The sequence below is a fragment of the Rutidosis leptorrhynchoides genome, chromosome 11 (genome assembly GCF_046630445.1).
Source record: "Rutidosis leptorrhynchoides isolate AG116_Rl617_1_P2 chromosome 11, CSIRO_AGI_Rlap_v1, whole genome shotgun sequence".
NCBI lineage: Eukaryota > Viridiplantae > Streptophyta > Magnoliopsida > Asterales > Asteraceae > Rutidosis > Rutidosis leptorrhynchoides.
In genome coordinates, this window is record NC_092343.1 from 375150238 (window position 1) to 375171711 (window position 21474).

At 35.3% G+C, this 21474-nt stretch overlaps 1 protein-coding gene across 2 annotated transcripts; it reads left to right on the forward strand.

Annotated features, from left to right (window-relative positions):
* Window positions 1-5883: 5883 nt before the first annotated feature.
* Window positions 5884-19778, forward strand: LOC139876562 (SART-1 family protein DOT2-like). 2 transcript variants are annotated; one of them, XM_071863898.1, is made up of 13 exons: window positions 5884-6016; window positions 11907-12601; window positions 13046-13187; window positions 13283-13340; window positions 14156-14269; window positions 14381-14477; window positions 14889-14955; window positions 15042-15101; window positions 15642-16281; window positions 17110-17474; window positions 18398-18618; window positions 19165-19246; window positions 19356-19777. In XM_071863898.1, exons 2-13 carry the CDS (start codon window positions 11955-11957, stop codon window positions 19428-19430), a joined length of 2568 nt encoding a protein of 855 aa, XP_071719999.1. In that variant the 5' UTR covers window positions 5884-6016; window positions 11907-11954; the 3' UTR covers window positions 19431-19777. The 2 variants fall into 2 exon arrangements, with proteins under 2 accessions (XP_071719999.1, XP_071720000.1); XM_071863899.1 differs by lacking the exon at window positions 5884-6016 and adding an exon at window positions 11518-11590 and having other exon boundaries at window positions 19356-19778.
* The last annotated feature ends 1696 nt before the right edge of the window (window positions 19779-21474 follow it).

The following is a 21474-nucleotide window of genomic DNA, read 5'->3' on the forward strand; positions in this document are numbered from 1 at the left end:
AAATAAGTCGATGTAAGTATCACTTTCCTAAAATCGTATACACACAAATTATGGTTCTGATGAGTTCAGTAAAATATCTCTCTATGTGTTTCAAAAGTAAAATCTACCTATATGTCATTAGACCATCTTTATCCGTGAAGGGGATGATGGGCGTGTTGCTGGGTGAGGTGGGGTGCTTGATGAGCGTGCTGCCAGGCTGCTGGGTAATGGGTGGCGTGCTGAGTGGCGTGTTAGATGTATTTTTTATTTCTTTTTCATTTTCCTTATTATATAAAATGATTTTTGTTTTTATTTTGTTTAATTAGTTAAATTTAATATAATATTAGTAATTAATAAAATAAAATAAATATATAATTAAACAAAAATTTAATATAAGTAAATAATAAAATAAAATATACAGTAATTAAACAAAAAACTCCACTTCAATCGTGACCATAAACAAAATAAATATTATTTATTTTATTTATTTAATCATAAAAAATTAAATACTACTATAGTAACTTAAATCTCTCCCTTTCACACTCTCTTTCCGCCTCTCTCCATTAACCCTAAATTTCACACTTCCATTTCTTCCTTCAGCAGCTTCATCGATCGTCTACTACCAGGTCTTCAAACAAAATTAATTCAATTTTATTTCAATTCCGTCAATTTATTTACTACCAGCTTCATCGAATACGTACACATTTTACTCAACGTGCTCCCAAAAATCATGTGTTAACTTGAAGCATGCGTCGGTCATCTACTCCCTACACGCCGCGCTACGGCGTGTTCGCCGGCGTGTTGGTGCAACACATGCTCGAGCACGCTGGGTTAAAGGTGGTCTTATAGATTTATAAGTACGTGACTTGCACATGAGTTAAACTTAGCGAGACATTTACCTCTTTTCAGGGTTAAAGGTGTAATTGAGAATAAATAATTTCTTTAATGACTATCTGTGCCGTTATAATTGATAGAGACGAAAAGAGAAAAAAATGAATAATACAATAATAATTAAAGGGAGTTTATGATGTATGATATAAATAAATATAATGATATGATATATTTAGGTGCTGTTTGTTTTTAATATGTTTTTGTTTAAAGATCTGCGGACCATTTATGTAAAGAAGATGCGGTTTAAAGATATGTATGCTGAATATTGGAGATTGTTTGCTTTTATGTCTACAAAATAACTTAATCGTATCTGTAGCACTTAGAAACACATTTCTTATGTCTTTAAAAAAACAAACAGTCTACCGTAAAAAAATATTATTGCAACTCACGCACATGAGACATAATAGTATCTACCGACTGAAAAATAAACCACACTTTAGATACTAATTTTAAACTTTAGGGTAAATTGTCCTATAAATTTGTTGTGTGGAGGTGTATAGAGGAGGTGGTACCAAAGTAAAAACTTTTGTTAAAATACTTCAACCATTCTAGTATTTCCCCTAGAAGAACTATTAAAACTAGGGGAACACGATTCAATTTTGCAGCCTCAAATCAATATCGCCATTGCAATTTACATTGATTCACCCTTCATTCTTTAAAAGTATCGCAAATTACGGTTCGTTTTTTCTTTTCTATACTTCTCAAATTAAAACTAGGGTTTATGTTCGATTTTACTATTTCTATCTAATTACAGTATTCATGATAAATTTTTTTTTTTTTTTTTTTTTTTTTTTTTTTTGAAAGGCAATGTTAGTGGTTAGAAGTTAATTCACGAAAATCCCCCCCCCCCGAGACTCGAACCCTGGTCTCCTCGAACACCATGTTAACATGGTGACCAATGAGGCAAAGCCCCATTGGCGTATTCATGATAAATTTAATTGTTTGTTCGAATTCAATCCAAATTTTTTGCATGTATGTGATCGATTTCAGTTTGTACTTGCTTATTTGTGCAATTAATTTGAACATATAATGATGAAACGTACCGAGTTTGTTGATACTTATATTTTTGATTAGCAACAATATCTCCATTAACCTGACTTTTGATGTATACGTACATGTAGTATATATATAAATATATCTCTACCTCTTTTTATTGCTCACAGATACTTCAATTTATGATGGAAGAACTTATAAGATACTACTACTCCTATATTGAGTAATTAAGGTCATTAATAATTACGCTTTTTGTTTTTCAGTAAATAAATCGACGCACCACATGATCATTTTAGTTGAGCTGAGTAAAGCTCTTAAGGAATCCTAAGAATAAGGTGGATAAACTGATTTTCTCTGTTGTTTCTAGTCTTCTTAGATTCCACGTTTATCTTATCGTCGTCGTTGTTGTTGTTGTTGTTGTTGTGTCACTAGTATATGAATTTATATCTAGTGGCTTGTGAATATGCTTCAGTTTTGTTTCTTGTAGTTAGTAATTGTTACTGTTTATTTATGCTGAAAATATAAGTATGTCATGTTTTGAATTGAAGTGCGTGTATCAATGCTTTGATTTATATTAATCTCGTCTAAAAATTGTTTTCTTTTATTGGTTGCTGATAGGTTGGCCATCTTGCATTTTTCTTAACATTTGATATTGTTGTAAGCTGTTATGGATAAGGATCGTTCTGGTTCAAGACGTGGGAGAAGTGTTGAGATGAGGGATCAAGACGATTCTCCGATGGGTGAGAGATGGAAGGGAGAATATGATGATGTGGAAGAAGATAAATCATGAGAATCGAAACATCGTAGTAAGGAAAAAAGTAGTAGTAGTCGAAGGGATGATAAGGATAACCGAAGTAGAGATCGAGAAAAGTCAAAGGTCAACGATGGTTCAAAAGAGGCTAAAAGTTCTGTTAAAGATAGTAGCAGAGACAGAAGAAAGGAAGATGGTGATGATCGGGATAAAGATAGGACTAGAGACAAGACGCGAGAGAAAGAAAACGATCGTGAAAAATACCGAGAAAAAGACCGGTCAAAGGAGAGAGAAAAGGGATTAGATAAAGGAAAAGATAAGATAAGGGAAAAGGAAAGAGAGAAAAACAAAGATAGAGATAAGGGAAAAGAAGACGACAAGGAATATGGTATAGAGGTTAAAGATGAGGTTGAAATGAAATTTCCGTTTCATATCTTGGAGATGATTATGAAGTTTTGTGTTGATGTAGACTACCTTAACTTTCTTTCGACTTGCAAACAATTCGCATCACTACCTGTCATTCGATGGAAAAACATAACGACAATACCAAGATTGAAGACGTATCCATTAGTTTCACCATGGTTGATGGTCTTAGACAAAGATCGAGGCTTGATAAAGATTACTGATCCTATGTTGGGTGACAAGTACTTTATAAAAACACCTCAACATTTTACTGGTGAACTCCAAATACATTGTTCGAGGTATGGTTGGTTGTTAATGTCTAAAAATACGACAGGCGTAATGTTTTATAACCCATTTACAGGTGATATCCGCACGCTTCCACATCTATACCTTTTTTATATAAAAAGCTTTTCTTTCTCTGCACCACCCACTTCTCCTGATTGTATGGTTGTTGGTCTCACAACGATAGGCGAATGGACTATTTACATCCACTGTAAATCGAGATCAATTATGGCATAGACTTCAAATTAATTTTGACGATTATAGTCCGAGTTCATTTTGTTTTCCTACATTCTTTGGTCGAGATATTTACGTCTTGAATGATGGAGGGCTTGATGTGTACACACATACAAAGAATGGAGACGAGAACGAAAATTACAAATGGGATATTGTTGTGGTTCAAAATCCAAATGAAAATAATTTCGATAAACCTTCCCGAAAATATTACCTAACGAAATCTGATGAATATCTTTTACTAGTTTTTGTGGATTTGTTTAAAAAATCTGTTGAAGTGTATAAGTTGAATCGATCAACAAACCAATGGGAGAACATAGATAGCTTAGGACGATATACGATTTATGCATGCGATTCAACATGTCTATGCTTTGAGGCCAAAACATCAAAAATGGAGAACATGATCTACTTTCATCAGTCATATTCCAACATAGTGTTCTATTCTCTTGAAACACACGAGTTTCACACATGCAACGAAGACATGGAAAGAAGTTTCGGTGATTTATTCAAGCCTAAAAAGCTTCTACAACCTCATGTATGGATCGAACCAAGTTGTTCGTAGATAAATTCATTACATCATCAGTTTTTATGTTTTTTGATGCCCCTGGGAAAGTCTAAACTCTTAATTTTAGTTATTCAATCTTGCATTATGAACTTACTCTTATGATTTATTTTCTTTTAAATATATCTAACCCATTATCATGGTTTAGTCAACTGTGTACTTATAACAGATGCATTATTTATAAACCTAAAAATGAGCCACTAATGGAGAAAGCTCAAGTGTAGGTTCCAAAGTAACAGCTGGACATGCTGTGTCCCAGCGAGGTGTTTGGCTTCCAGTAGGGGACCCACGTGAGCCAGGTGCATTGGCACTACTAACTCATCCATTTCAACATCCCATAACAACACTTGTGTGTCCTGCAAAATTGTAATTTAAAGGATGAACTACAACACAAATCGGCTACGATCGGTAACAAATCAAAATAGGTTTTGGTAGACCCACATACAACTCAAAATGTTCGACTCATTTGAACCAACCCCCTACTAAAATTTTCTGACTTAAGTTTGAGATACAACAAAAATCATAATGAACCTTTTAAATTTATTCGTCGTAAAAACGTTGAGCCATTTATAAATAAATTGGATGAGTTTGACCTCTATCACACATGTGGAACTTTTACCTTTACCCCAAATGGGTAATAATCATTGGAGGTACATTCTCCTATATTCATAATTGTTATTTCAATATGATCTTAGAAACAAAGGCTATACTCGATCTCATGCACGGAATTCACTAAAACGAGTTATAATCAAACAAAACTTGACTTTGGAATTGGATGAATCAAACTTACTCAAAATGGATTAAAACGACTCCTACTCTCCTAGCGTTGTTATTCATTTTAAGATGACCGGAAACAAAAAACTTAGAGAAAACAACATATAGGGTTTATACGGGCAAGTGGACCAGACGGAATTCCTGAATGTGGAACGATTAAACCTCCTATTGCGACTTCTTATGACCTATGATGCTTATTTTTGTAATATAATACACTTAAAATTGTTAAATGTTCATATTGTTTTCGGCCCTCTCAATTAAAAACTTTGAGTTCCGCCCCTGTATATGCCATTATTGACATCATAAATAAATCGATGCAAGTATCACTTTCCTAAAATCGTATACGCATACATTGTGGTTCTCATGGGTTCGATAAAATATCCCTATATGTGTTTTTCAAAGACAATCTGTGCAGTTATAAATTGACTGAGATGAAAAAAGCAAAAAATATAAAACACAATAATAATTTAAGGAATTTTATTACTCAATTCGTCCCATCTTGATAGTAAGTATTTCTTTTTGGATTGTTTCAAATCAATAGTCATCTTCATAAATGGATAAGAATAATAAGTAGATTTCATTCATGTCATCAACTTTTGCATATAAGACAAAAAAATAGGTAAAACGTAAGAGGTAAAACTGTAAAGTAAAAAAAAATACTTGTTACAGTCATTTTTTCTTAAATTGTATGTTTTTGTCTGTGAACTTTTAATACGGTACAAAGTATATAATATGTGATATGAAAAATATGAATATGATATGATAGATGATAGATTTAGAAACTAGTTTTAAACTTTAGGGTTAAATTGTCCTATAATTTTTTATTATTATTATTATTATTATTATTATTATTATTATTATTATTATTATTATTATTATTATTATTATTATTATTATTATTTATTATTATTTATTTATTATTATTTATTTTTTGTGGAGGTGTATAGAAAAAGGAGGTGGTACCAAAGTAAAAAACTTTTGTTAAAATACTTCAACCATTCTAGTCGTTCCCCAACACTTCAGGGGAAAAAAAAACCTATCGTCCTGAAGAACCCTAGAACAACACGATTCAATTTTGCAGCCTTAAATCAACATCGCCATTGCAATTTACATCGATTCACCCTTCATTCTTAAAAGTATCGCAAATTACGGTTCGTTTTTTCTTTTCTATTCTTCTCAAATCAAAACTAGGGTTTATGTTCGACTTTACTATTACTATCTAATTACAGTATTCATGATAAATTTAATTGTTTGTTCGAATTCAATCCAAATTTTTTGCATGTATGTGATCAATTTCAGTTTGTACTTGCTTATTTGTGCAATTAATTTGAACATATAATGATGAAACGTACCGAGTTTGTTGATACTTATATTTTTGATTAGCAACAATATCTCCATTAACCTGACGTTTGATGTATACGTACATGTAGTATATATATAAATATATCTCTACCTCTTTTTATTGCTCACAGATACTTCAATTTATGATGGAAGAACTTATAAGATACTACTATGTTAGGAGATAACCTGCGAAAATAATCTCACACACACAATAGCCGAAAAATAAAACACAGAAAATAATAAAGACACGAGAATTATAGTGGTTCAGTTTCGATGTGAAACCTACATCCACTTTGGAACTAGAGAGTATTATTAATTTGGAGGTGATAATTTACAAGTACAATTGAGAGACTATATATAGACTTAGGACCCTCAATAAAAACGGCCCAAACAATTAGGGTTGGCCAAACCCTAACTTGGTCACCAAGTAAACCCCTGGCCCGTTTTTCTTGGGCTTAAACTACCGAAGCCTACACCTCAACAATCTCCCACTTGGAGGCTTCGAATACCATCGATCTGCACTCTTGTACTTCTGCAATGCAAGACTCAGCTCATCTCTTCTCTCTCTAGTTCCTGCCTTCTCTTCAATGTTCCCGAAGGCCAGTTGAAGCTATGCACAGCTTCAACTTATCCAGCGTTACTGGTTTGGTGAACATATCTGCTGGATTCTTTGAACCTGGAATGCTCTCCAGATTAAATGTTCCTTTGCTTATCCGTTCTCTGATAAAGTGATACTTCATGCCAATGTGCTTCGTCTTAGCATGATAGACTGGATTCTTCGCTAACTTGATTGCGCTCTCATTATCACAATATAAGACAAATTCTGTCTGTTTGCTACCCAGTTCTTTCACGAATGTCTTCAACCACACTAGTTCTTTACTGGCTTCAGTCAAGGCCATGTATTCTGCTTCAGTCGTAGATAGAGCCACGCTCTTTTGAAGCCTAGACATCCAACTCACTGCTGTTCCTCCTATAGTGAATACATACCCGGTGGTGCTCTTGAAGGTATTATTGCATCTACCCAGATCTGCATCAGAATAACCCCTGAGAGTAGTATCCCTGCCCTTGAAACATAACCCAACTTTGGGAGTACCCTTTAAATACCGCAGTATCCACTTCACTGCTTCCCAATGTTCTTTCCCCGGAGCCGACATAAAGCGACTAACCATCCCAACTGCATGTGCTATATCAGGTCTTGTACACACCATAGCGTACATTAGACTACCCACTGCGGATGCATAAGGAACCTTAGCCATTTCTGCTTTTTCTACTTCAGTTTTAGGAGACTGATGTTTAGAAAGCTTTAGATGACTTCCCAACGGTGTATTTCTTTGCTTTGTAGACTCACCATTCATTCTGAACTTTTCAAGAACCTTCCGAATATACTTTTCTTGAGATAAAGAAACTGACCCATCTTTATTCCTGCATATACTCATACCGAGAATCTGCTTAGCTGGCCCGAGATCCTTCATTTCAAATTCTCTAGATAATTGCTTCTTCAAATTGCGTATTTCAACCATATCAGAACCTGCAATTAACATATCATCGACATAAAGAAGCAATATAATATAGGAGCTCTTGAACTTCTTCAAATAACAGCAATGATCTGTAGAACTTCTCACGAATCCTGTCTTCTCCATGAAATTATCAAATTTCAAGTACCACTGTCTGGGAGCTTGTTTCAAACCATACAAGCTTCTCTTTAGATTACACACAAGACTCTCCTTTCCTTTGACACGAAACCCCTCTGGTTGAGACATGTAAATGTCTTCTTTGATGTCGCCATGCAGGAAGGCTGTTTTAACATCCAACTGTTCTAAGTGTAACTTCTCGGTTGCAACCATACTTAGAACCAATCTGATAGTCGTCATCTTCACTACTGGAGAAAAGATTTCAGCATAGTCGACTCCTTTCTTTTGTTGAAATCCTTTGACAACTAATCTTGCTTTGTATCGTTTAGAACCATCCCCTTCATCCTTGACTCTGAAAACCCATTTATTCTGTAAAACCCTTTTTCCCGGTGGTAACTTGGTCAACTTCCAAGTTTGATTTTTCAATAAAGATTCCATCTCGCTTTTCATAGCCTGCTCTCACTGGAACGAATCTTTCACCTTCAGTGCCTCAGAATAACTTTCTGGTTCCTCATTTTCTGTCAAAAGAAGATAGTTTACTGTTGGACTAAACCTAACTGGTTGTCTTGTGACTCGTGTAGATCTCCTGACCCAATTGGACTGGTCAGATTGTGGTGGGGACTGTGGGGTCTGCTCATCATCAGACTCTGAGCTCCCACTATCTGAAGTCTGCTCGTGATCAGACTCCGAGCTTTCACTGTTAGGAACTCCCACTGGAACTTCAGTTTCATCCTCTGGAGTTTCCCTTTCATCTTCTCTAGTTATCTCTGTATCAACCTCAAATTCAACTGATTCTTTTTCTTTTGGTGTTGAGTTGAAATCCTTGTACAATTCTGCTTCATTGAAGGTGGCATGTTTACTTCTGATAACATGTTTTCCCTTGTTATCTCATAACCTGTAACCCATGTCGTCTCCCCCATAACCAATGAACACGTACTTCTTTGCTTTTGCATCAAGTTTGTCACCATCTTTATTAATATCATATGCACTGCACCCAAAGATTTTTAGATGCTCATAACTAATTGCTTTACCTCTCCATTCTTCTTCGGGTATTTTGAAATCAAGCGGAGTTGATGGAGAACGGTTGATCAAATAAGTGGCAGTGCTTACTGCATCAGCCCATAGAGTCTTTGGTAGCCCACAATTAAGTCTCATGCTACGTGCTCTCACATTTAAAGTAGATTCATTCTTTCTGCAACTCTGTTTTGTTGTGGAGTACCTGGAACCGTCTTGATCATCCGAATGCCATGATCAGCACAATAGTTAACGAATTCGGTGCTGATGTATTCTCCTCCATTATCCGACTTCAAGCATTTTACCTTCAAATCACAAGATAATTCAACAGCAGATTTCCATTTCTTAAAAGCTTCAAATACATCAGATTTATTTTTAAGAAAGTAAACCCATACCTTGCGTGTTGAATCGTCAATGAAAGTAACATAATAGCGTGCTCCTCCCAATGAAGAAACAGGAGTAGGCCCGAACACATCCGTGTGTACTAGCTCCAACTTCTGAGCCTTTAAGGTTCTGCCTGCTTTTGCAAAGGTGACCTTCTTCTTCTTTCCTAGAACACATAACTCGCAAAAGTCCGATTCAACTCTCTTTAGACCAGGAATTTTACCATTAGACACTAGCATTTTTATTCCTTTGTCACTCATGTGACCTAAACGTTGGTGCCACTGACTAGTTAAGCTACGATCATTGGAAACTGCATTTACTTCATTACCTGGAACTTCTGCCATATAAAGAGTGCCTCTCTTCTTACCCTTGGCTATTACTAAGTTCCCCTTTATTACTTTCCACTGACCTTCACCAAATAGCACACTATATCCTTGATCATCAAGCTGTCCAACAGAGATTAGTTTCTTCTTTAGGCCAGGAATAACTCGGACATTTTCCAAGGTCCAATTAGTGCCTAAAGAGGTCTTTAACTCTAAGTCTCCAATCCCTGTAATGTCAAGACAATGATCATTAGCCAAACGAACTTTACCAAGGTTACCTGTTCGTAGATTCTTCATCAAATGTGGACTTGGGGTAGCATGAAACGATGCTCCTGAATCCATAACCCATGCATCAATTGTATTCTCAATGCAGCAAACAAGGACGTTATCATAATCATCTGTTGCAACTGCAGCATTAACTTCCTTTGGCTTTGATGATGTTACTGGCTTAGTGCACTGGTTTCTGAAGTGTCCAGTGACAATTCCAACATTTAATATCATTCCTCGTTCTCGACACACTCCTCCTTCTTGACTTTGACTTGCCCCTGGTAGTGTTACTTCTGCCTTTTCTCCTACCCCTCTCTTCTGTGCTCAACAAGTTTCCTGATGGTTCTCCTGAACTCTTTCTTCTTATATCTTCTCCAAGAATAAAATCACGAATGCTCTCAAACTTGAGCTTTGATGACTCTGTAGATCCACTGATAGCTGTGACTGATCCTGACCAGCTTTCAGGTAACGAAGATAATAATAGAAGAGCTTTGACTTCGTCATCGAACTTGATATCAACTGACAGTAACCGAGAGATAATATTGTTGAAGTTATTAACATGATTTGTTACTGAAGCACCTTCTTTCAACCGGGTGTTTACCAACTGTCTGATCAAAAACACCTTGTTAGAAGCAGACGGCTTCTCATACATATTTGCTAAGGTCTTCATTAAACCATGTGTAGTGGTTTCGTTCACAATGTTAAAGGCAACACTTTTTGTCAGCGTGAGCCTAACAACAGCTAGGGCTTTCCTGTCAAGCGTCTTCCATTCATCGTCTTTCAATTTTTCTGGTTTATTCTCATTCAAAGCATCTATCTGACATAACAAGTCTTCAACCTGCATCTTCCACCACCCAAAATCTTGCCCATCAAACTTATCGATTTTAATCCTTCCTTCTTCTGCCATTGTAAAAGCTTTATTAGATCTAGTGGACAGCAGCAAAGAAAACACTCCTGTGAAACAGTAGCAGCTGTGATGACCAGAAAAAAATGGCGGCAGCTGTGATCTGCTGCAGGGGGCTTAATCGTAACAGCAGCAGCTGTTGGTGACGGCTAGGGTTTGACTTGTAAACGGCTGTAATCAGCTATGGTTCTTGAGCAGCGGCTGTTAGAACCAAAAAAAAAAAACAGCAGGTCTGGATCAGCTGTTAGGGCTGCTATAATTAACGGCTAGGGTTTAACCTAGATTAAAAAAAATAGCAGCAGCAGATCGAACTGATCTGTAACAGCAGCAGCAGCAGACTCGGTCTGTAATAGCAGCAACAGACCTGATGCAATCGGATGCAATCGGCTAGTGTTTAGAACCTTGGCTCTAGATACCAGTTGTTAGGAGATAACCTGCGAAAATAATCTCACACACACAATAGCCGGAAAAATAAAACACAGAAAATAATAAAGACACGAGAATTATAGTGGTTCAGTTTCGATGTGAAACCTACATCCACTTTGGAACTAGAGAGTATTATTAATTTGGAGGTGATAATTTACAAGTACAATTGAGAGACTATATATAGACTTAGGACCCTCAATAAAAACGGCCCAAACAATTAGGGTTGGCCAAACCCTAACTTGGTCACCAAGTAAACCCCTGGCCCGTTTTTCTTGGGCTTAAACTACCGAAGCCTACACCTCAACATACTACTCCTATATTGAGTAATTAAGGTCATTAATAATTACGCTTTTTGTTTTTCAGTAAATAAATCGACGCACTACATGATCATTTTAGTTGAGCTGAGTAAAGCTCTTAAGGAAACCTAAGAATAAGGTGGATAAACTGATTTTCTCTGTTGTTTTTAGTCTTCTTAGATTCCACGTTTATCTTGTTGTTGTTGTTGCTGCTGCTGCTGTCGTCGTCGTCGTCGTCGCCGCCGCCGCCGCCGCCGCCTCCTCACTAGTATATGAATTTATATCTAGTGGCTTGTGAATATGCTTCAGTTTTGTTTCTTGTAGTTGGTAATTGTTACTGTTTATATATGCTGAAAATATAAGTATGTCATGTTTTGAATTGAAGTGCGTGTATCAATGCTTTGATTTATATTAATCTCGTCTAAAAATTGTTTTCTTTTATTGGTTGCTGATAGGTTGGCCATCTTGCATTTTTCTAGCATTTGATATTGTTGTAAGCTGTTATGGATAAGGATCGTTCTGGTTCAAGACGTGGGAGAAGTGTTGAGATGAGGGATCAAGACGATTCTCCAATGGGTGAAAGATGGAAGGGAGAATATGATGATGTGGAAGAAGATAAATCACGAGAATCGAAACACCGTAGTAAGGAAAAAAGTAGAAGTAGTCGAAGGGATGATAAGGATAACCGAAGTAGAGATCGAGAAAAGTCAAAGGTCAACGATGGTTCAAAAGAGGCTAAAAGTTCTGTTAAAGATGGTAACAGAGACAGAAGAAAGGAAGATGGTGATGATCGGGATAAAGATAGGAGTAGAGATAAGATTAGAGAGAAAGAAAACGATCGTGAAAAGTACCGAGAGAAAGACCGGTTAAAGGAGAGAGAAAAGGGATTAGATAAAGGGAAAGATAAGATAAGGGAAAAGGATAGAGAGAAAAACAAAGATAAAGTGGGTCGAAAACAACATGATGAGTTTCGTGATGGGAGTAAAGATTTTGGAAAGGATGTTTTGAAATCGGATTCAGAGGATGGGCAATATAAGGATAATGGTGCAGGGTCTAATCGTGAGAGGGATAACAGTAAAACCCTAAAAGATGAAGGTGAACAGGGAGGGTTACAACAGTCTGCATCTGAAATTCAAGATCGCATTATGAGGTGAGAACATTCATCATTAATTCTTAATCTTCTATTCACATCATGTTTTGTACACTGAATATACCGAGACACCATATACTAATCTGTTACTAGGAGAATCTACGAATGTTTTTTTTATCACTTATAACTTTAAACAGAAGATAAAACAGTCTATTAGTAAAAAAAAAAAGAAGGTTCAAATGTGTCATTTAGATGAATCTAGACTATTCTTAATTTAGGTCTTAGGAGACACCTAATTTGGACCACTTAAGATCTTGAAGGGGGCTACATGAGTTGGAAGGGAGTAATTAGTTATGGTATCCATATACATATAATCATACATTAATAAATTAAATGTCTTGCATACAAATTCTTTTTGATTTTGTGTCCTGAGTAGTTTGGTCACAAATTACAAAATCACAGTATTTGTTTCCAACTTATTTACGTATACCTTTCTTCTGTTAGGATGAAGGAAGAACGGTTGAAAAAGAAGTCTGAAGGAGGTTCAGATATATTATCGTGGGTTAGTAAAAGCCGAAAGCTAGAGGAGAAGAAAATGGCTGAAAAGGAGAAAGCACTGCAATTCTCAAAGATGTTCGAGGAACAGGTTGCTTATTTTCTTCTGACATGTTTTTTTTTTTTGTGGTAATTAGATTGATTTTTTTATTGTGTTTCTGATGAATATTAACTGTGAAATTTCAGGACAATGTGATTCAAGGAGATGATGAAGATCAACTGCCAACTCAACATCATACATCTCGTACGTTTTCTTCTCTACACATATAAATAACTAGAGTTCACTTGTACCTAATTGCTTGATGCACAATGGTTATTTGTTAACTAATCATGTTACATACTGCCAATTTGTGCAGAGGCTTTGTTTTCTCTATCGAGTCAAATGAGTAATTTTGAAAAACATATTGCCAATGGAAAAAGGCAAATTGTTGGTGGTGTTGTTTTGAGAAAGGAAAAAGTCACCTAAAACGTATTCAAATGCCGAAATGCATATACCATTCTAGATCACTTTGTTATAAAATATGTAATTAATTAATAATTATTATATTGTTTGTAGCCATATTTGGCACAATAATATACAAAAAATAAGATACAAGTTTTATTTTTGGGTAGACCCAAGGACCCAAGGTCTCAATTCAGTTTGACACATTTCAATCTGTATAAAAACTTACCTCTTTTAACCAGTTACACAACCTAATTAATCTGACCCTTTGCCACTTGTATGTACTATTTATACCATCAACGTATAATAATGGGTCTTTCGATGTACTCAGCGAGTACTTTGTTTTTGCAGCTCGGGGAGTATTCGGTCAAACTCCGTCAAAACTTTGTCAAACTCGGCCAAAGCTCGAGTTTACTCAGAAAATTGGTTAAAACTCGGCCAATAATAGGAATTACTCTGAAAATTAGTCAAAATTGGTCAAATTCGGTCAAAGTCAAACTTGGTCAACATCGAGTACTCTAAAAAAAGTCCCGACCCAGTACTCCCCAAGTAGCGATTTTTTCAACATTGCCTATTTTTGAGCTTGTTTTAAAGTTATATTTAAATTATGATTTTAGGTGACCTTGCGGGGTTTAAAGTTCTTGATGGCCTTGACAAAGTGATTGAAGGTGGTGCAGTCGTTTTAACACTAAAAGATCAGAACATACTTGCTGATGGGGACATTAACCAAGGTAATTTTGTTTCTCTGTTTTTTAAAAAGTTATGTTTCTTCATTTGTCATCTTTAGTGGTTTTTTGCTCGACCCAGATGACCTAAGGGTGACTTTACATTGTATACACCAGAGATTGATATGCTTGAAAATGTGGAAATCGGTGAGCAAAAACGGAGAAACGAGGCTTATAAGGCAGCTAAAAAGAAATATGGAGTATACGATGATAAGTAAGTTCAATAGTTGTATTGCTTCAATAGTTGAATTGATTTGGTTTTCTAATAGAGGTTACATTTTTTACCTGTTTACTTATGAATGCGTTGATTATCGTTATATCATATCTAACGGATTCAACAGTCAGAATAATAAAAAAATAATAATCTGAAATTGATATTTCCTATGATATGGGTCAAAAGTTTTAACAAGTGTATTCTTAGTGCATAAGACATTAAGACTTCCTAAGAATATAATAAGTTATTACTAAAATTATATAGCTTTATAATCATATTTGACATACTTGGTATTTGTATATATATGAGGTTTTACTGTTCAGGTCAAAAAGTGTTGGACCTGGCCACGTATATATTCTAGCATTGCTTTTTCCTGAGCTAATCTTATTTTCTGGTCATTTTGTATTGTAGATTTAATGAAGATCCTGGATTTGAAAAGAAAATGCTTCCACAATATGATGATCCTGTTTTGAACGAGGTAATGATTATAATTTTGATTCATATCACCACTCATTTTTTTTTAATAATCTTTAATCTTTATATTTTCTATATGCATTCTTCTAGGGTGTAATTCTTGACGAAAGAGGTCGTTTTGGTGGTGAAGCAGAGAAGAAACTGGAGGAGGTAACATTTTGCTTATTTTGTTGTTTAATTATTAACATCTGTGCGTGCTTCTTTTTTTTTTTTCTCAATCCAAAAAAACTTCCAGGAATTTAATCTTCGTTTTGCTGTTTTTATTAATATGGATTTTGATTTTGATTTACTACTGTGTTCTATTATTCTCCAACTAAGTATGTCAAAACTCGGGATTACTCAGAAAATTGCTCCAAACATGGTCAAACGTGATCAAAGTCAAACTTGGTCAACATTTGAGTACATCCTGAGTTGCCGAGTACTCTTTAAAATGTTATAGTCGTGTTCTTATATAGGTTGTGTTCAATTCTGTCAATGTCAAACTTGGTCAAAGTCAAACATGGTCAGAGTAAAACTTGGTCATAGTCAAATTTGGTCAACAATTGAATACTCCTCTAGAACTCCCCGAGTTTCCTAGTAGGCGAGTACTCCCTAAAATGTCTCGATCGAGTACTCCCCGAGTAGCAATTTTTGCAACCTTGATCTTCTTAAAAGGGTAAATTGGTAAATAGTGTTTGTTTTTATTTTCAGTTACGAAGAAGGATCGATGGTGCTTCGGTGACCCCTCATTTTGAAGATCTTACTTCAACTGGGAAGGTCTCAACAGATTACTACACAAGTGAAGAGATGCTAAAGTTTAAAAAACCAAAGAAAAAGAAATCATTAAGGAAAAAAGATAAATTAGATATCGAGGCCCTCGAGGCAGAAGCTCGTTCAGCAGGGTTAGGTGCCGGGGACCGCGGTTCACGGGCCGATGGAAAACGACAGGCGCAAAAAGACGAAAAAGAGAAATCAGAAGCTGAAAAAAGAAACAACGCGTTTCAATCTGCTTATATTAAGGCAGACGAAGCATCTAAAGCTTTGCGAATGGAGCAAACTCAACCCGTTCAAAATGCAGATGAAGATAATATAGTTTTTGGTGATGATGATGATGGTGATCTTCATAAATCGTTAATACGGGCGAGAAAACTTGCTCTTAAGAAGCAAGAGGATGAAACACCATCTGGGCCCCACGCGATTGCTTTACTTGCTTCTTCGACTGCTAAGAATGAATCTGAACTTGATTCTTCGACCAATAAGAATGCAGATGAAGATAATGGAGAGTCGAAAGAGGATAAGGTTGTGTTTACTGAGATGGAGGAGTTTGTATGGGGTCTTCAACTTGATGAAGGTATGTTAGTTGTATTCTTCTTATTCTTATTTAGGCTGTAAGAATTTTAGCTTTGAATACAATAAATGGTCGAGGTCAGGCAGGTTGGGTAACGGCCCAAACGGGTCACAAGTGGGATGGGTCGAAACAGGCGACTGTATTAATGTGGGTCAAAAAAGCAACTTTCTTTTTAGTATTTGCTGACAAATGCAACATACGATGTTCGTTTAGCTTTTATTTTTCTCAAATTTGAGCCACAAGTTATCTACCGTTGTAAAAAGCCCCGATTACTCTCGAATAAATCCGTGTACTCTTGATTAACCTCCAATTACTCCTTTTTAAGAACATACCAATCTGATTTTCCAAAATCCGTTTAATTCATCGGTCTACATCGGTTAACAGGTCAAATTCAGTTTTGTCGGTCAAAGTCGGTCAAAGTCAACATTAGTCAACATTTTAATATGAAATTAAACTAGAGTTTTTGAACAAATGGATGATTATGTTTATGCTTTTAGACAATTATGTTATAGTTTATGTTTATGCTTATGGTTTTCTTCTGCTACACATAATTTTTGAAATTTATCATTTAAATGGATAAGAAGTCGAAATCCGATTAATCCCGAGTTGTCGATTACTCCCTTTAAAGTCCCGACCGAGTACTCGATTGAGAAGCGAGTTTTGCAACCTTGAAGTTATATATGTAAAAGAATGTGTATTTAACCAACTTTATTCATTTCAATTATCTTATTAACATACCAAACAAGATGCTCAAATGACTCGACCCAAACCGTATATGATAACTGTGTTAAATCAATCTCTATTTACAATTTTGTTAATTTATGGTTACAGAATCTCATAATCCTGATGCTGAAGATGTGTTTATGGAGGAAGATGTAGCACCACTACCAGAACCTAATCAAGGGCAAAACGGTAAAATTGGCGGCTGGGAAGAAGTAAAAGATGTAATTCAGGATGAAAAAATGACAGATGAAAAGGAAGATGTTAAACCCGATGAAACAATTCATGAGAGTTCGTTAGGAAAAGGGTTATCGGGTGCACTTCAGTTACTTAAGGATCGTGGAACACTTAAAGACACTGTTGAATGGGGCGGTCGAAATATGGATAAGAAAAAGAGTAAACTTGTTGGTATTGTTAATGAGAATGATGATAAAAAGGAGATACGTATTGAGAGGACCGATGAATATGGACGAATTGTAAGTACTCACTACAACCACTAATCTTCATTTGTATTGCCATTTATTAAGGTTTGTCTTAGGTGTCACTTTTGACCCATTTACCTAGGTTGTATATGTCGTGAGTAGGGGACGCGTCGGTTGGGACGCGACGGGGACGATACGGGCGTTGACCAACATTGATTTTTTAACATAATATATATTTAAATATATATAAAATTGATGAATTACAACAAGAAAATATCTACAATATAAAAGGATGGTAATAGCATAAACTTGTTAACATAAATAAAATTGACTGCATACCCGTTAATAGAAACTTTGACCAAATTTGGCTTTTTTTGTAGTTTGACCGACTTTGACCAGACTTGACAGACTTTTTAAGCGTTGTTTAGTGAGACGTGCCCGATAAGTCCTCAAAACGCCGCGTCCGACTTTTACAACACTGCCATTTTACTCTGAATGGGATAATTTAGGCTATGTTTAACGAGTCAAAAATATACTCTTTAGTAACATGGTGAACGGGTCAAATGGGTTAAACTAAGATTGGAGTCACCTAAATTTAATTACTTGTACATGCATTCTTATAGGATGTCCTTTTTTAGATTTAGATTATTATTGTGGTGATAATAATAATATAATATATTTGGGAATACCACACCCAAATTGCTATGCTCAACACAATCCTGCATTAATGGTGTTGTACCATGTGCATTGATTAACTAACATTGTCGTGTGCAGATCAATTTTCGTGGTGTAAACAAAAATAAACAACCATTTCGACCTGTCCCACCCTCTTCCATATTGCTAAAAACTGAAAATAATATGTGATTTAGAAAGTATGTAATAAGTTTCATAGGCTCTTAGTAGCTGTAACAACTTTAATAAGTACAGTAAAGCATGAATTATGTTATCAATGACTGATTTTTTTTTTGTTTGAACAGTTGACTCCCAAGGAAGCCTTTAGGTTGATTTCGCATAAATTTCACGGAAAGGGGCCCGGGAAAATGAAACAAGAAAAACGGATGAGACAATATAACGAGGAGCTGAAGGTGAAACAAATGAATAACGCAGACACACCATCGATGTCTGTTGAAAGAATGAGGGAAGCTCAATCTAAGATGAAGAAACCTTATCTTGTTCTTAGCGGTAACGTCAAACCAGGGTATGTATTACTTACCTTCCTTAATTGCCTATTATTTTTTATTTATTTTTAAATAGAAAATGATTAATTTGCTTGACATACTTTTTGCTGATACTAACTGTTGGCAGACCTTTTAGCTTTTTATTTGTATTATTATTCGGTGAAAAACAAGAGTGTAAAAGTCGCGAGTCGGGGACGAGTCGGGCGTTGACCAATGTTGACTTTTAGTAATAAATAAATTGAACATGTATATATTACATGTAAATATATCAAACATATTACACATAAATATATCAAACACAAAACATAAATATTTTAAACATAGATATATGGCATAAAATCTAGTTTTTTAAAAATCTATTTTTTTTTTTTTACCTAACTTTGACTTTGACCCGACTCAGCCCGATTTGACTTTCTAGCATTGACCGACTTTAAGGTGATTTTGGGCAAGTCGGGACGGGATAGTCCCCAAACTGACACGTCAGCCGACTTTTACAACAATGGTGAAAACTGTGTGCATTTGACTGGCATAACTTGATTTTTGTCTAATGGCGTTAATTTATTTAGGCAAACAAGTGATCCCAGAAGTGGGTTTGCTACAATGGAGGATTTTCCAGGGAGCTTAACACCCATGCTTGGTGATAGAAAGGTCGGTTCGTGCATAAATATAATTGTGTATTTCGTTTTTTTCATATCTAAACTTGTTCTTTAAGCTTTGTGTAGTTGTGATAAATGTCGCTTGTATGTTTTACTTTCAGGTTGAACACTTTTTGGGTATAAAGCGAAAGTCTGAGTCTGGAGATATGGGCCCACCAAAGAAGCCTAAAACCTAGAGTTGCTTGTGACGTTTGCTTTACAAGAAAATTGAAGATGCAAATAGAGACGAAGACTGGATCTCAATTCTAGGAACATCTTACAAGACCAAAATGTTCACTATAGGTGTCTCCATTTTTGTTGCTTGTATATGCAACTGGTGAAAAATCAAGTGGGCATGATTGCTGAATTTCTTTTAATAGTTTTTGAAGATTGAAGATAGCTACGTAAGTTGTAAAACATATGCACATTATGCTTTTGCTTTTTAGTCAATGACAAGATGGATTGAGGTTTTAGATAATAGTTTAACCATACGGAGCTGTGTTTTCTAAAAGCCACTTTGGTGCCATTTCATTGTTACCGTATCGAGGTTTGTTTTAGTCATAATACCTTTAACATCCCAACATCATCCATGTTTACATACTCTTCCTAGTTCCTGCAAGTTCAAAACACGGGCAACTAAGAAATCTTCTATGCAAATATGCTTCTATATTCTAATATTTACAACTTATATCGTTAATATGTCATCTATGTCAACCTTCATTTAGCTGAGTGGTTATCGTGTTTTGTTGGGTCGAGTTCGAGCCTCAATTGGGGTTCATAATGCAATTTGCTTTGTAGTTAGTTATGGAGTTTTTAAGGGGCTTTTTGCAAATGGTGGGTTCTATTGCTTTTCTTGGGTGTAATATCCTGAGGTTCTCCTAATGCGTGTAAGAAGTGAGTATGACATGTGACCTTTCTGGATATGATCAGTTGGGTGGCTAATGACCTCCATCAGCGACCTTAATACAATAGTTCAAAAAATATGTCAAGCTTCATTTCCCGATGATGACCAAAGAGATTTCTTGATTCGAAGGCCGATTGTTCCATAATCATGAGACCCTACAATCACATAATTTATTTTAGAATAGTAACATTATATTAAATTCTTCTAGCAAGGCACTAGAAGGACAACAACAACAAACACGTAGTTACAATGTCTTAATAAGTCACAAGTTCCAATCAGATACAACCTTCATTCTATTACATAACTAAGAAAATGAGACATATCTAATAGAATAAAAAATGTCACATTTCTTCATACGGTTTTTATTAAAGATCACCCCACTACGACATCTCCACATAAATAAGTTTTATACAAAAAATAAAGTCGTTTACGCTCTGTTCCCGGGTTTATTTTGAAGGAAAAAGAAGTGGATAGAAGAGAAAGAAAACAAGAGATTTTTAACCTTTTCGATTTGGAACAAACTGTTGCAGAGAAATTTAAGCATAATAACCTTCCATTTCTTTCTACTTTTCTTCAATAAAAGATTCAAGAACATCAAAACTTTTTAATTTCCTTTCAATTCTTTTCTTTTGTTTTCTTCTGAAACAAAAACTACGGAAGAGAGTATTAAAGCGAGTTACATTGACAAATTCGCTTATATATCAACTAACACCTTGTGATTCTATTGTGTGTAGCGTTCATACCATCTACTGTATTCAGTTTTATTGCATAAAAAGCCATTAGAACTAGGAGTAGTTCATACAAAATGCAAATCTACAAAAAATGCATTGTACAAATCACTATTTTTTACGGTTATATCAAGATACCCTCACTACGATTTACTGTATCACACAGTTACTGGTCAAAGCTCGGTCAATAGAAGTCGGTCAATTTTTATGCAGTTGGTCAGAACATTCGTTTACTTCTAGTTTGTAGTAGAGTCGGAGTATAAATATAGTTTAATCAATAATATAATCTTCTTTCGGTGGAATAAAACACTCTTACCCACACCTGAGCTGTTCTCATTGTTTTTTTTTTTTTTTTTTTTTTTTTTTTTTTTTTTTGAAGAGCTGTTCTCATTGTAAGGTAAGATTGGTAGATTGGATGTATATGTTAGCTATAATGCACCTGTTTTAAGTATACATTGACTAAAACCATTATAATGGGCAAGTTATATTTAGAAGAAAAATAAATCATAAGAGTAACTGATTTATAATGCAAGATTTAATAACAAAGAGAAAAAAAGAGTTTTGATTTGCGCAAGAGTAATAAAAAACATAAAAATGATGATATATCGA